Genomic DNA, 16,595 nt, shown 5'->3' with positions numbered 1-16,595 from the left:
CTTCCCGATTCCATTAGTTGAATTTGTTGTAGGAAAAGGAAATGTTGCTGTATGATCCAGGGTATCCTTTTTTAAACTGCTCTTTGAAGGCTGAAGACTATCTTGGTAACTGGATATGCACAATAACTGGGGGTTGTAGCAAATTGTCATTTGTCAGAGGCACTGAAATTCCTGAGGGTCGGCGTGTTGCCGTTGAGCTGCATCTGCTTAGTCTCTGATTTTTTAGTTTGGCCAATGGAGCAAGCGGTTTTGAGGTATTTTTTTTCTGGGGTATTTTTGCAGTCATCTGACTTGGTTACATTATGATCTATGAGCTGATACAGTTCATATAATTTGTTTGCTTTTTCCCCTTTGGCTGGTGGGGGGGGGGGAGAACTTATTTTTAAAGCTTTTTTTAAAAATTTCTTTTGCTGCAGAATACTCAGGGTCTTGGTTGTAAGCGACAGCCTGCGTAGCAGCTTTGTCATAAACAGTACAATATCTGTGATTTTTGAAAGGTAGAGAATGCAGAAAAATAAGTGGCAATGACAATTACACCTTTTTATGAAAGGAATTTTAAGAGCCTGCCAACCAAGTTCTTACAGTCAAACAAACTTCTCTAATTTTGTTTGACTTTGTTGCTCCTTTTCTCCTTTAAGACTGCTCAAGGGCTCTGCTTCACCCGCACAGTTTATGTCATTGTCTAGACATTTCAGAGATGTTGCTTGCTTAACCCAAAGTGTAAAATATCTCTGTGAACGTTGGGTAAGGGAGCACAAGGGTGAAATCAGCTGCCATAAGACGACAATCAATACAAGCTATTCATCAAGTTGTATGTGATGGCAGTATTGGCTGAGGAATGTAACCTGGGCAGAAGATGGCAAAAGGGCAGGTTGAATCACATTCGTCTTTCATACCAGTGAACTTGGTATGGAAGTTGACAGTTGCTAGATTTAAAGAACTGCGAGCCATACAAAAGCTAAAACCTTCATAGGCCTACAATAAATTGTGAAAATTAGATTTAAAGAAAAAATATCTAGATGCACCTTTGGAAGAAAAAATTTATTGCAGCGCAAAGGTGCTTCTTATTAGCTGATAGAGCTGATAGCATTATAAATTTTACTTAATGTAAATAGCTCTTTTAAGGCAAGCTGCCTTTATGAAGTCATGTTCTCTAAGCAGAATTCATTTCTGTTTTTCTGTTAATAAAGGTATTATAAAAATCTGTTGTTATTATTTTTTTAATGTCTGTTCTCGTAGAGCCTGGCCAAGCTAACTGATGGATTCAGGAATAGCTGCTGCATTACAGATTCCCTACAGGATCTCCAGCACAATTCTAGTTCACTCAGTGATTCCTGTTTACCTCAACAACACTGCGATGCTTGTTCTCAGACTGACATCACTGGGGAGGTATGTATTCCTGTGTGAGCCATTTGCTTTAGAAAATAAGCTGCTTTTTCTACTGGAGTGGTACTTTGTTACTTCCTGCTTTAATTCAAGACATGTTAGCTGTGGCAGAACAAAAAATCCCAATAAATATTTGATGGTGAGGGATTTGCATTTTCTTATTGTTCCCAGAGCACATGAATGGTGGGCTTTGCCATTCTGCTGCCTGAGTATGTTGTAGCTCACAGGTTGGCAGCAGGTACAGTCAACCTGGTAATAGAGATTGAAGGTTTTTTTCATTTAATCTTGTTTTTATCTTGTCATTGTTCGTACACATCAAAGACGGAGAGTAACCCTCTGTTCCTTTCATTTTCCTGTGACAAGGAAATACTTGTTCACATCCCAAAGTATTTTTCTTAAAAAACTAACAAAGTTTCTGATCTACTTTATTATACTTTTATGTTCAGATATGCCTTTAAATAAGGTGTTTGAAAATACCTTATCATCAGTCTTCAGAGATAGTTCTGTGTGAATAGAAGAGTATATTTCCAATAATAAAATTTTGGCTTACTCCATAACAGTGGCTGCCTAGCATATGCTTCTTTGGACAAGACTGACAGCAGAGCAAGAAGAAAACCTGTCCGTAGTTTGATAGTAACATAGTTTGGGTGTTACGTCACATTCAGTTATTTCTATTGAACCGTGTAACTTCTAACCATAGGCTTTTATCATTTCATTTTTATTTCATTGCCTTTTACTGATCACTAGTAGCCAAGTTGAATGTCTCCAAAGCACCTCTGCATAAGAGGACATCTGTATTTTTAAGAGGTTACTCCTGAAGCATCTAAGAAAATCTATTTAACTCTAGGCTTTCTTGCAGGGTGTTTGTTAGATGGCGCCTTTGGGGTGCTGTTTTTCAGGCTGATGCTGGATGTGATTAACGAAATCCAAAACAAATTACCTAAAGGGAAAATTGCAACATTTTCCCTTTCACAGTATACATTATGTACAAGCCAACTGTAGTCAGAAAATTGTTTTTGTTGGATTTGGTGTTTTTTCTTAGGAAAATAAAATTGTATAATGAGGTTAATTATTTTCCTGAATTATTAGTGATGGAATGTGAGTAAAGAGGAGGTGGATTTTTACACATGTGATGATGAAGAGAGCAAAAGAAGCAGTTAGATAGCAAACGTAGGGGTTCAGCAATGAAGAGGGCAGCTACTGATGCCTTAAGATGAAGTTGCTGTAGAAACCAGCCTGTTTAGGACTTGTAACATATATGCATTTTCTGTGACTGACTTATTCAAAGAACAGGTAATGTTTTTGTAATAGTGTTTAAATCACACTAATGATCTAAGTGCTGGGTAACACATCACAGTATATGCAATGCAGTCTGAATTATTTTTTATTAAACTATCAAGTAATAAAACATTTCAGTTAAAATATATTTGTTACATTTTAGGCTTGCATAAAGTTAAAAAGCTTTGATGTTTTGTAAGTGATACCATTTGCAAACCCTTCGTTTCCTGTATCATAATGTGTTGAAAGGGCTCACTTATCTTTTATATGTTTAGCTACTAACCAGAGTTGTATGTCTAAAGCATGAAATTGATTTTGGTTGTTGTTATTCAAAACATTGGTCAATTTTTAGTTAGGCCAGTAGGAGAGACTAATTTAACCCCTTGTTTTGAGAGTACTTTTAAAATCTCACATCTCCTTCTATTTTCCTCCCACCCTTACTCTTCAACTCTGCAAAAGTTTGGGTTTGATGATAAAACAAGACTTGTCGACAAAGTAAGACTCAACTGGCAGTATGAAGAGGCCAAGAAAAGGTAATTAAAGACAAATTTGATGTTTTTTTCTTTTTATTCATGTTGTCAGTGTTTTCAAAGTAGAACTGGAGCCAGTCTCCTAACTGAAATGGCTTGAGGAAGATTAATATGCTTACTGTGCTTACTTGTGATAGTTTGGAGGTAATAAAAGCTTGGGTAAACGTAGGACTTTATCAGAAGATTATTATATTTGTTTGCATAGATAAAACTGAATGTCAACGCTATTCTATACTTGTACAAACAGAAAGCTGCAGCAGTTTAATTGAGCTGTTCATTTTTCCTTTGTTCTTCTCAAGCCTCACTATAAACAGTCTTTAATATACTCAGCTTATATGTGGCTGTTTCTGTCAGTTTGTTCAGACCTTTATGTACCTGTGATCTAAATTCTAGATGCTGAAGTAGTACATTCAGTGTGAAGACAAAGTGAAAAAAATTATTGAGATAAATAGACATTCATAACTGAATAAAAATACACATAAAAATAAATTGCGAGGATGAAAAACATATGATAAAAAGGTTTCCAAATTAACTTGAAATTAATTCTTTATCAAGTCTTTCAGCCGAATTACTTATTTCTTTTGTGAAGTCTTGCAGGTTTTTTTCATGGCTTTGTGAAAGTGATCTATCTGATGTAGAATTATTTTAAAGGTCTTACATACCAGTGTAATTTAACAGGCTCTCCTTTAATCTTTCTGCTTTCAAACTATTTGTCAATAGTTTAGGACAGTGGTGTAGGTGCAGATGATAGCTTGAACATTATGCAATTATGATTGCGTTAATTTGCTCTGGTAGGATGTTCTCTAATTGAAATTGACTGGCACTTACAAGATCCAGTTACAGTCAATTATGAGAACCTTATTTTATTGGATTTGTTTTTCAAGTTTGTTTTTTTTTTTCTCTCCTTTTCAATTTTGTCTGTTTTTCCATCTCTAAGAAGAAGGGGTAAAAACAAAGTCCAGTACTCTTGCCTGTTTTTCCTGCAGTGATGGGTTTTTTTTGAGGAAAATTCTAATGTTGTCATATGTCTTGGCACAGATTGGAAGCCTTACGGGCAGTTCGCCATTTTTTTTTTCTTGGAAAGTTTACCCACATTTGGATGCAATACAGGCATAGAAAAAGAAATTGATGCAAGCACATTAGAGATACACAGCTAAATTTCTTCAGCCTTTGTAACTGGAATAAAAGTCTGCATTGTAAAATGCATTGTGTACGTACCAGCGACTATTACCTATCAAAAATTAACTAGCTGGGGAGAAAAAGGGGCAAAACAAAAGGCCATATGTGTACTGTTTGGTCAGAGGTTAACCCTTAAGCACATCGCAGCCCAACAGTAATTTAGGAATACATGACAGTTGTTGAAGGAAAAAGAATAGCATTTAGTTTTGCACTTTTCAGTTGAGTAGAACTACTGGTGCCCTAAAGATTGCATTAGAAGTTTTTAATTAAGTTTTCTCAGGTGGAAATGCTGACTGACTGTTTATACACAGAACGCGGTATTTCTGAACATGGGAACTGATCTGGGTTCTGACATTAATTGAATGTAGAAAGTCTGGGTAACTAACCTTTCAAACAGAGAATAGTGATTGCAGTAAGGGTAGATTTGCTGTCCCAGAATAGCAGCTCCAACAATGCTCTGTTATCTAGCAAAAGCATGTTAGTTCTTTTAAAATAGTAGCCTTATTTTGCCCAGTATGTTGTACAGAAATAATCAGCTTTCAGCTTTTGAGTGGATCTGCACAAAGCTCATTGCCTCTACCAGTTATCTCTGTGGTTGCATTCTTCATTTATCATGCATTCCTTCCCCTTAGCTTGCTGGCATTTCTGTAGGGCTTTTGTCTCTACTAAATATCTTTGTGCTCATTCTGCCTTGGCTGCTGAAATATCTACTGTTACTGCGCAGTGTGGGTGACGGAATGTGCTGCCATGGATTAAAATCTGCTAAGTAGAAAATCAAAATGCTACAGTATATCACAAGTGTAAAACAGTATATTATGACCATTTGCTTGTCAAACAGGGTGTAGAAATGTATAGCAAACAAGTTCAGCAGGCAGACTGTGCCTGTATGTCCAAGTTTTAAGGTAGGGCTTTGAAAGTACACTGGAAAAGTGTCCCTGTTCCCTTAAAAGAAAGTAAGGGTGAAAAAACGCACTAACTGAAGGGCAGCATGGTGCGTTTTTGCCATAGATGATAGTACACCCTTAGATGCCAGCAGAATACTTGCCGTGTGTAGTGCAGAAGCTTTTAAAAACACAAGTACATTCTCTGCGTATAGTAGTTTAGTGAGAAATTGCAGTGTTGGGACTTCTGACTGGCCCACATCGAGAAATTCAGGAACCTAGTGATAGTGGAGAAGTTGGCATATATTCCCCAAATACCTTTCCTCCTTCGTAAAATATACTTTGATTTTTATTCCTCCTTTAAAAGCCTCTCAAAGCGTAGTGAGTGGTTTGGTCTTTGCATAAATCAAGACATGCATTCGCAGAGCTTTTTTTTTTTTTTTTTCCCTTTTTTCTTTTTTTCCCTTCAGCTTCCCACTGGAAGGAAGTCAGATAATTTGCAATTTAATTTTTCCCATGAGTATCTTCAGATGCTGTGAGCTGTGGCTTCCGACAGCTTCAAAAAGCTGGAGCAATCATCCTTTATCCTGTGTCTGCTCCAGCCTCTGAGGGGAGATGTGGAAACTCCACTTTTTCTTTCGGCAGTCGTGCTGAACAGAGGCTCCTGCTCTTTACCATTCTCTTCCCCCCATTACTGTTAAATAAACTGTACCTTATTTCCGTGAAAATGTTTCTCTCAGATCTGTCAGTGTGGCCCTCCAGAGAAGCAGGAGGGAGGGAGGACGGCATTTTTGAGCAGACAGCCCCAAGCTGCCTGGATAAATACTGTTTTCAGTTCCATTTGCTATTTCAGTGAGACCACCTCTCATGAAAAGCATTTGCATGCTGGAAAGTGTCCCCCTCAAGCATTTTTTTTCTGAATAGGCTGTTTCATAGAAAGAGAAATCAAAAGCAATTTGTTTTTCTTTGATACCTCAAAGTCGTACGATTTAGTGTAATGACTACACAGAATATACTGGTGAGTGATGATGAAATGTCACTGTTACAGCACCTCATGCCCCGGGAAGTGAATTAATCAACAGATGAAGAAGGATCCCTCCAAGAACATGCACTGATTTTTATTTATGTTTTTAAATCTAGTCTGATGGCAGTTGACTTCAGTGAACAGGAAAATCCAAGCACCTTCAACTGGTTTATCTAATTTGGGTTCAGGAAGAGTAATTTCTTTACAGTCACCTGCATTTTGAACTTAGAGATGTTGTTTTCTAATTCAATTGTTTAGAGCATACGGAGGCCTAAAAAAGCAAAACAAAATAATAATGTATTTTTCTGTTAAAATTTATCCTGTGAAGGCAAGTTACAAGTTTAAGGTGTGCCCCGGTGGCGCAGCGGTAGAATTCCCGTTTGCAACACCAGGGGGCCCGGGTTCGAATCCCCCCTGTGGAGCAGGGGGTAGAAGTGCCGCTCTGCTACACAGAGGGCTCGAATCCCGGGAGTTGGACTCGATGATCTCTAAGGTCCCTTCCAACTCGCACGATACTATGATACTATGATACTATGATAAGGAAGTTTATTTGCTTAATTTTTAGTGAAATTCAGTGGATTTGTATGTTTTACTTTGCTAAACTAATCTGAAAATCTGATTTAGGGATGAAGTAATTTGTCTGATATCCCATAAATATCTTCTTAGGAATATTAGCTAAATGTTTAAATCTCCCCAGTATCAACTTTTAAACATATGGCTGTCTTTCTCTTTGGATTAGTTCAATAGCATGGCTCTGTGCCCTCTATGGCTTTTAAGTTTTCATTGTACCAATTTAAATGTGAGTTAAGGAAATCCTAATTCCTCTCCTCCATTGGTTTTAGCAGACTTTATTTTCAATGTGAATAACTTTACTTTTTCTGCAAAATGCCAATGGACTCTAAAGGTTTCATGACTATCTTAAGCCAATTTAAGACCTCCTTGTTGAAACAGGCTGCCAGAAAGGCTGGATATTCTACAGAGTGTACTCGTGTTGTCCGCCAAAGCCACAGTGGCACATACTTGCAGGAACAGCCAAAGTAGACACAGTGGAGAAATTTTATGAGTTTTTGGCTGAGTTCCCCAACTTCTTGTTCTTTCCATTTCTCTTTTCCTCTTTCCCTGGCCTTCCCCTTTTTGAATATAATTTGTAATTCACTCTCCCAAGGGCCTGTAAATACCAGAAATTGCCTGGTTTTTACACTATTCATTATGTGTCTTCTGTCCAATAACCTTGGTGTTATATGTGGTAGAAGTTGCCTGCTAGCTGGAGTAGCAGAGAATTGGGTTAGGATCTGACCATAAGCCTCCTAGTGTCTCAGGACCTGGTTCTGCCTAGAGAAAAGAGTAAGCTGGGCTGATTTATTTTTGCATATTTGTGCAATCAGTTGCCATTTTCCTCCAAATCATAACTATGGGTTCTGGTTTTATTTTTTATTAACACTATTCCTATTCCACAGGTAACAAAGGCTTCAGCTGTAGAGTAGTCTGGTGCGTCACCCAAAAGTCAAGAAGTGTTTTTCTTCTTTTTCTTATTTGTTTTCGTGGAAGATTCAGTCAAAGTATATTCAGAGAGCTTGTTTAAGCCAGGATGATCAGTGCCTGTAGGTTAGGAAATACTTAGTGTTATTTTGTCGCTTTGATGAATATAAATTAGGATGTTGATATTCCTTTAGAGTATTTATCACCCCAAGACACCTGCTTTGCTCATAATGAGGAATGGGCTTAATTGTAATGTCAGCAGTTCAGGTTATTTCATGTCATAAAAAGTGATTTTACTTTAAGGTCGCTTGGAGGACAACTCATGCTAGACTTTCATAAATAAAACCTTCTAAAATAGAAGTTCTTGAGCTCATCAGCAATTATTCATCCACGCAGGGTTCAGATAGCAGTCTGGAAGTAGAAGTTCTGAATGCTAGCAAAATCATTTTGTTTTCCTCAGTTATTTCCAGTGACAAAAGCACGGGATCATAGGAGTTGGAAGGGACTTGTGTGCCCCCAGTGGTGCAGTGGTATAAGCTGCTGCTTGCGGCACCGGAGGGCTCGGGTTCGAATCCCCTCTGTGGTGCAGGGGTAGAAGTGCCGCTTCGCTACAAAGGGGGCTTGAAACCCGGGAGTTGGACTTGATGATCTCTAAGGTCCCTTCCAACTCGCACGATACTGTGATACTATGATATGATACTTCTAGAGGTCATTGAGTCCAACCTCCTGCTAAAGCAGGTTCCCTGCAGTTGGTGAACTGTTGCTGCTCTGTTGTCTAGAGGAGCCTATGTAGAAGTGTAATGATTGAGACATGCTGTATCACTCTGAAAATAGATGCTTCTTCCACCCCATGGTGTAGTTTGGATGATGCTTGGAAAATTAATGTTTGTCCTGTTTTCTACCCTTGTGCCATGCCTGTCTTGTCGTGGTCTATGTGTGCATCAAAGCAGCTATTTCACTGTGACCATCAAGTTTTGCCATTTCAAATCTTAGTTTACTTTGTATCACTAAGGTTAAACCTTTGCTTCTCTGCTTAATAGGAACTGTTATATTCATTTCTATTAGAAATTTTTAAATATTGAAATCAACAGCAAGTCAGTCTTGCCTACCTAGGAAACCAGTCATTTGATACCACCTACTCAAGCATGGAATGCAAGCTCCTCAGTGCTTGTTATGCAAGGATGGGAATGGGCAAAATGCCTGGAATGTTGATGGTTTGAAATTAACTGTTTTTTTTCCAGGAATATGTTAAATTGCTACATCAGTAGGGACCTGGGTGTATTTGGTGCTAGGCCAAGATAAAAGGACTCTCGTAGTGACTAGACTTAAGAAGTGGTATCTGAAAAATACACAGTAAGAAGCAAAAATGTGTTTGGAAGGAATTAAATTGCTACGCCTGTCAAGTCATTGATTTACATAGTGTTTAAGGTAGATGAAATATATACATTGAAACAAGGCAAAATAGCCACTTTTTGTAAGAGATGTTTGGTGTAGTATGGGCATTAAGTCTGGCATGGACAAGCATGGTAAATGTGTTTATTTATTCCATTCAGAAAAAAAAGCTTGCATTGCAAGAAACAAACTGCAGGTATGAAACATGCTTGGAAGGGTTTTTCTTATTAAGCTTTAGGGTGAATTCATTATGTCTCCTATCCTCAGATATGTTTCTAAGGTTTGAGGTGAGGGAGACTGTAAAAACCCTGAGGATGTTTTCCAGCCAAGGAGATTTAATTTTAACAAGTTTTATCACTAGTAGCTTTTGGGGGCAATATAGTACATAGAGGTGTCCTTAGTGAAAGACAAGCAGCAAAGTTCCCCAGAAAAGTTTGGTGTGCTTGCAGGAATTGCAGGAAATACAGGTTGCAGGAAACTGGCTTACTATTGCTGAAGTTCTCCCAACAGATTTCTGCAGTTTGTAGTGTTATGCAAGTGCTTTGTCTTTGCTTTAGGGGAAGAAATGGAGACAGGAACTGCTAGCATTAATGCTGAGAGCATCAAGGGAATGAAATTAAGTACCTAATCAGATTTTGGAACTTTTCAGTTACACAAGCCTGGTCCACTACAGTACTTTTTTCCTTTAATAATGGTACGATTAAGTTATTGTACCACAACTTCCTGCTTTCAAAGCATCTTCTAACAGAAATTTGGGGAGAAAAACTTTAATCTGGAATGACATATACAGGAGAGTAACGTGTGCTTAGCAAACACAAGAGTCTAAATTAAAACCTCCTGCATTTAGAGTGTTGTCCTGATCAGCCAAGCTGATTTGATGGTGAAACGGCACTGAAAGGAGAGATCACATCCTTCCTTCCTCCGCTTTCCCATCTTGCCTTCTGGCATTTCTCTCTTCTTTGCTGCCTGTGTTAGCATTTATTTACTTCAGTGGCCAGTACCGTAACCAGCTCAGTCTGCACTAGAAAAATACCTAGTAAGACAACTGTGAGCAGGTCACTCCTTCAGCTGTTTCATCAAACTGAACCCAGAGTCTTCACTAAACACATTTCATCTTTCATTCACAAGCCACATGAGAGTTTGTGAATGTGGCCATTCCAGTGCGTTGCCAAGGCTCAGCTGATTCACACTCCCAAACTAAGTTATGACCATCCAAATGTACTTGAGTTTTACAATTCTCTCAAGCAAACCTTGGGTTCCTGTTTGTTTCATTTGGCACTGAACACTTGAAAATCAAGCTGTATACACGTTCAGAAATGTTTCCTGAATCTTTAACCACTTAGCAGGGTGGGTGAGGGAGAAGAGGGAGAGTGAGTGGCCCCGACATCCCCGTGAGGGGATGAGGTGTTCATCAGGAAACTGCCTCTGGAATTCACACACAGTAGCTGAGGAGTGAAATATTTGAACTGCATGTATTGATTCAATGGTGCTTCCGCTAGCTGTTCACAGGAAGTTGGGTATTGATGTAAGGAGACTGAGAAAGTATTGAAGGACTTGATAAAGTATTATACTTCAGGCTAAAATGTAACATAATACCCAAGTTCTTTACTTGTAAATGAAAAATAAAGGGGAAGAATGGTATTTGTCAAAATTAACAGTAAAATTCCTGTTTATATATGAACATGTAAACTAACTAATGCTGTCAATGACTTACTTTAGCACTTTATTTCCCTTTCCGTGATTATAAGATAGCCAAAGTTCCAGTTGACAGTCTGAAATAAATACTGCTGTAGGTTAGGGTTTAGGAAAAATCTACCTTCAGTGTGTGTGCCTTTTCATTTATTCTTGGGCAGACGTTATCATGCTGTGGATTTTCCTCTTGCTTGTTGTGTGCTTTTAACAATACTTTGTTCATTCATTTCTTTTATTACCATATACTTTTTCCTTTAAGGGCAGTAATTTTTTCTTCTGCCCTTAACTTTGAATGCTGCCGTTTCAAAGTGAAGATGAAGCTGTGTTGTACAAACACCTAACTTTGGTACAGCTTAGTTTCTTACAAATGTTCAAAAATCAGAAAGCTGGATTTTCTTATTTACTTTTCATTTTAACTGTAAGCTTCTGGAGTGCCTTAAATTGATAACTGTAGGACACGCATAAAAAACCAACAGTAACAGAGTGTTCTCCCGGTTACGCTTATATACCTTTTGGTTTTGCCAAAAGAAACAGTTGTGAAATTTTTCGCTTTAGGGGTTGGTGTAGTGTTTATTAGAGCTCAGAATTTCTTTTTAGCAGATCAGTTTCTCACAGTGTCAGCTGTGGAATCAGAAGACAACAGTAGTTGCAAGAATGTTACGCTTCAGTGTATGGAGAATAAAAATAACAACAACAACAACAACAAAAAAAAAAACCCAACAAACCTCATTTTGGTTATGAGGTCTACAACTAAAAATAACACTGAAGTTAGAGTATCTAACTGTTTTGATGATGGGTCCATCTGAAGCCATCTGTATTTTCCAAACAGTAAATCTTTTTTTCTGGACATACATTTTTCTGTTGCTGATAACAAATAGGCTCTTAAAACTTTGTTGTCAGTCAGGACGTGTTCCTCTGTTGAGGTGTAGCAGGACAATACAGAAATTCTCAATGGCCAACACTTCCTTCTCTGCGTTTCTCAGATCCCAGGTTAAGACCTGATAATGGAAGAATGAGTAACAAAAAGGTATTCACATTCATCGGCTTGTACAGACGTACTTGAGCTCTAAAATATCAGTTGGTTTTTCTATAAAATGACATCTGTGAAGACAGATACCGACTACGTGATAAATGTGTTGTAGTTCTCATACAGTTACACATTCATGAATACTTGCCATTCTTTACATTTAAAACAAACAAACCAGGAAATATCCCAAGCCTAGAAACAAATAAGCCTCCCAAAGAATGCTAAGTTTTTTTGTTTCAGAGTTCAGATGAAATTCACTGAAGCGGACAGGCTTCACCTTCTGATGTTTTTCCTTTTACGTGTCTTCATCTTTGTTTGTTCTGTGTTTTGAAATATATTTATTCTCTTTTAAAGAGTTTCAAATATACAACAGCAGCTGGCCTTGCTAGACAATGAATCTTGGCCAGGAATGGCTGAAGCGGACAGGGACCGTCTTCAGCTCATCAAGGAGAAGGAGGCTCTTCTTCAGGAGCTACAGCTCATCAGTCAGCAGAGACGATCTCCAGAAGACATTGCACGTTTGGAGGAAGAAAAAAGGCGTTTGGAGGATGAAATTCAGCGTGCTCGTGCAACCTCTGCTCATGGGGCCACTGAAAGGTTTGTGAACTTCCATCATTTTCTTAACCACTGAGTAGTTTCAAAATGAAGGGTAGAGAATTTCGTGTTTTTAAGAAACAAACAAAAAAACTTAGTAATTTGTTTGAGTGAAGGAAACGTTTGCTCCTAACTCTGCCATTATTTAATTCTGCCTGTCTTGAAGTTCTGTGGAAGACTGTTAGTGATGTTGACTGGCTGGCTTTTCTTCGTCTAAATGGTGGGAATGGAAAGAAGAGATTAGAATGCTTGCATCAGATACTTAGAAGTCATCTGAGTGAGGCTGCCAGATAAGGATATGACAAACGGTAGCACCTGGACAGAGGAAGATTTTTGTATTGTTTTACGATAGGGTAATGATTGTCTTCAAATTCATCAGAACAAAGATCCTTCCCCATATTTACTTTCTGTTTGAGAATGGGAAAGTTAAAGGATATTTTTCACCTGTTTCATCAAAATTTTTTCTTTTAATTTGCAATTTTTGCAGCACGAGCACATCTGAACTCTGACAGTATCGTAAACTGAGTCATTCTTGGAAATGTAGTTCAGTGTAAAGTTATGTGTGAGAAGAAACAAACGAAGAAAAACATTGCAGCAGAAGCGCTGTTGATTTCCCAATTAGACATTTTTTCCTCTAGGCAAATAAATGGACAAAAATTCTTTATATGTTCTTGTTACCATAGACTGCTTCCAGTGGAAGGCATGGAAGTACTTGTTTATATTTTGCAGACTTGCCTTTTCTTAAATAATTGATACATGCATGATATATAAATGTCAGAAATGCCATCTTAAAACCTTACAGTGAAGAGGTTTGTGGCCTTTTAAAATTAATTAATTTACTTATAGCAGAACAATACTTTTGTCCCATTTGAGGCATGAAAGGTTTGTCTTTTTTGCTGTTCTTTTTCTTTCTGAAACAAACTGAGACATGAACAAATGGTAAAAAGCCAGGTTTAATACTAGGGAAAATGATGAGAAACAGATCGAATGTGATCCATTTTAAGGCTAATATTTATGCAATTGAGAAACCGTTAAATAGATTTGGAAGCGCCTTCCACATACAGACTCTGGGAACTTTGGTTCCTTTGGACGGACTTCCATTAGATGGTAAATTCAGGCAATAAAAACAGAGAATTAACAGCCACCCTGCAGTTCGGTGTTGTGTATTTTGCAGTTTTCTGCAATATTGTCAAACAAGCTTTCCAGCGTGAACTGACAGAGATGGGAGTTCACTTTACACTGCAATGTAGTACGCTTTATTTGTTGTTCTTGGGCTCTCACGTTAGGTACTGCATACTGTGTTGGCAAGAAGGCCAAGCTATTTTTCCATGTAGTTCATGCAGTGGAAACCAGCATTCCAGTGTGATATTTGATATTTCAAATGCTAGCAAAATGTAGAAGTTAGAATAATATTTAAGGGCACTCTTTTTTTTGTATAACAAATTGGAGAAAATCTTAACTATTAGTAACTCTATTTTATTTATTTAGTTTAGGCTCAAGAATAACCAAAACTATTCCCAGTTCTACTTTACTATTTCTACTTCCTTCTAGTCAGAAAATAGAAAGAAATTTCCTGTTTAAATAATTACCAGTTTTGTGCTGTTGTGGAGTTTGAAATGTGCTGTGTTACGGATCAGAGCTAACTTAAAATCTGTATGACAAAGGGGTCCCTGCATGCAGTGATCACCTGAGTGATAGAGCAGAGCTGCAGCCTTCCTTGCACCACTTGGTTGATCTGTTATGCACAGAAATGGGAGAAAAGCTTTGATCTTGCACATGCTTTGGTGTGGAGCTTCTGCTCTGTGCTTGCAATGAAGGGAGCCTCCCCAGAGGGTGGGAAAGGTTTGCTGGAGCATGGCACTGCAGACTCCATGCCAACATACTGAATTAGTGCAGTTGCAGGCCAACAAAATTGAGAGATTTCTGTTTTTACTCTTCACAAAGATATTTTGTTTTGTACCTTTACCATCCACATTTCACTGAAACGTTGCCGTTTTGTTTTATCCAAAAGGGTTCCCCAAAAGGGTTTTTTTGTTTTGTTTTGTTTTGTTTTTGTTTTTTGTTTTTTTTATTTTGTATCCTGCCCTTCAGCATGTTGAGTTGTAGCAGCTGTCTGCAGTTGGTAGGGTCTGACACATGAATCTTAAATACGTTTGTTATGCTGTCTCCAGACTGTCTGTCAGAATCACAGTTTCTGTTCAACTTATAAACACAGGTCTGGAGCAGTAACTTTCCTGCTCCAAGTGTACAAATGTATAACATGAAATGGGTTATTATGCTGATTCTATTTTGAAATTTAGTGATAGGGTTTGGAATAATGAAGCACCAAGAATACCTGTCATTCAGGAAAAGAATAAATGCGCATTCATAGAATCATAGAATGGCTTGGGTTGAAAAGGACCACAATGATCATGTAGTTTCAACCCCCCTATTACGTGCAGGGTCGCCAGCCACCAGATCAGGCTGCCCAGAGATGCATCCAGCTTGGCCTTGAATGCCTTCATGGATGGGGCATCCACAACCTCCTTGGGCAGCCTGTTCCAGTGTGTCACCTTCTGTGTGAAAAACTTCCTCCTAATATCTAACCCAAACCTCCCCTGTCTCAGTTTAAGACCATTCCCCCTTGTCCTATCACTATCCTCATAAACAGTCATTTCAGTAGAGCATTTAAGAAATCTTCTAGTCATGTAAGGCTGACAGCATTACAGGTACATTCTACTTGTGGCAGTGGTGCTGAGTAATTCAGCTGCTTGTTATTAGAATGTGCAAAAAATTAGTCACAGTAAGAGGGTTTTGTCCTTGTTTAGTATTCAAAATGTTATATTTTCTGCTTAAATATATAAACTTGCTTGAAACAAGTAGAATTATGACTTGAACTTTTGTTTTATGGTAACTGCTTAACAAAAATTTTCAGAAGCTTTTCTTTTTACCTTAATTTGCTTGAATAACAGAACTAATTGGAATATTTTTTTCCTGCCAGGGCAACTAGTCATATTAGTTTTCTGTATTTTACTGGCACAATTACATTGACACAAAGGAAAAAAAAGTCTTGTAGAGTCTAATGTTTTTATGTAGAACTTTTTATGACTTTGACAGTTTCTGTAGCGTGTTTTTGATGTCATGATGCTTACACTGTGCCTCAGCTAACTTTTCTTGTCTGGGAATTTGCTAGTCTTGGTTCCGATGTTCCTGGTGGAGTTTCCTTTGCTGCGTATGCGCAGAGTAAATTCAGTCTTTTCATTAAACAAGAAAGCTTCTTTTTATGTTCTAAACTGCGATGCAGTGGCATTTTTCTATACTTGGAAAGCACCTTGCACTTCTTGAATACTACTGTAATAAAGAAAAATGATAATACATATCTCTTTAATTACAGGATACTGTTACAGGAAAAGAGGAATTGTTTGCTTATGCAACTGGAGGAAGCTACACGTTTAACCTCGTATCTACACTCCCAGTTGAAAAGGTGAGCTGAGCAGAAAGAGTAGGTTTTGAAGTTTAAGTGCAGCAGAGAATAATATTGGTAATGGAAGTTCGCCTTCCAAAATTTCCTGTGTGTGTGCTGGGTAACTTATTCAGATTGATCTGTGGAAATCTCTGATTTCAATGGAGTTCTGTAAATAGTATTAGTAATGGCTGTTTGGGGTAGATTATTACGAATATCAGGGAATTCTGTATGCTCCCTTTTGTTCTTTTACAAAAAGGAGTAATCAAAGCCAGTAGTAAAATTGTGAGATTTACTTTATGTGAAAACAAAATTCTTCTAAATTCTGTGAAGTTTAATATCCTGGTACCTTCTCTGAAGGAGGTGATTTTGATCCCTGATGAGATGACAGAATTCTGTCATTTGAATATGAGAACGTGCTAAGACCCACACAGAAGCCCAGAATGTTTTGCATATTCACTCTCACAGCTGCCTTCTTCGGTGCAGCTCTCAGGGATTCCTCAGCTCAACACCATGCCAACATCAAAAGCTCAGTTCCTGCTGTGTCTTACTTCATCTCTGTCCGTCACGTACGCTATTCTCTCTGTAGCCATCTGGGAGTGATAGAAAGATCTGAAATAAGATTCATGCTAAAGTTGTTTTCATTTTGCATTGAAGAAACCTGTGGGGGTGAGACTTAAGCAGCAGTTTG

The 16,595-nt window shown here is 38.0% G+C and overlaps 1 protein-coding gene across 2 annotated transcripts in view; it reads left to right on the top strand.

Annotated features, from left to right (window-relative positions):
* WWC3 (WWC family member 3) overlaps positions 1–16,595 on the top strand; it is a 95,202-nt gene that overhangs the window by 55,867 nt on the left and 22,740 nt on the right. For both annotated transcript variants that reach the window (XM_072353147.1, XM_072353138.1), the window contains exons 7-10: positions 1,240–1,389; positions 3,124–3,197; positions 12,223–12,465; positions 15,836–15,925. In XM_072353147.1, the coding sequence (XP_072209248.1) occupies positions 1,240–1,389; positions 3,124–3,197; positions 12,223–12,465; positions 15,836–15,925 (557 nt within the window). The remainder of the gene's footprint in view (positions 1–1,239; positions 1,390–3,123; positions 3,198–12,222; positions 12,466–15,835; positions 15,926–16,595) is intronic.

This window comes from Excalfactoria chinensis, chromosome 1 (genome assembly GCF_039878825.1).
Source record: "Excalfactoria chinensis isolate bCotChi1 chromosome 1, bCotChi1.hap2, whole genome shotgun sequence".
NCBI classification, from domain to species: domain Eukaryota; kingdom Metazoa; phylum Chordata; class Aves; order Galliformes; family Phasianidae; genus Excalfactoria; species Excalfactoria chinensis.
This window is presented reverse-complemented; position numbering and strand designations above follow the sequence as displayed.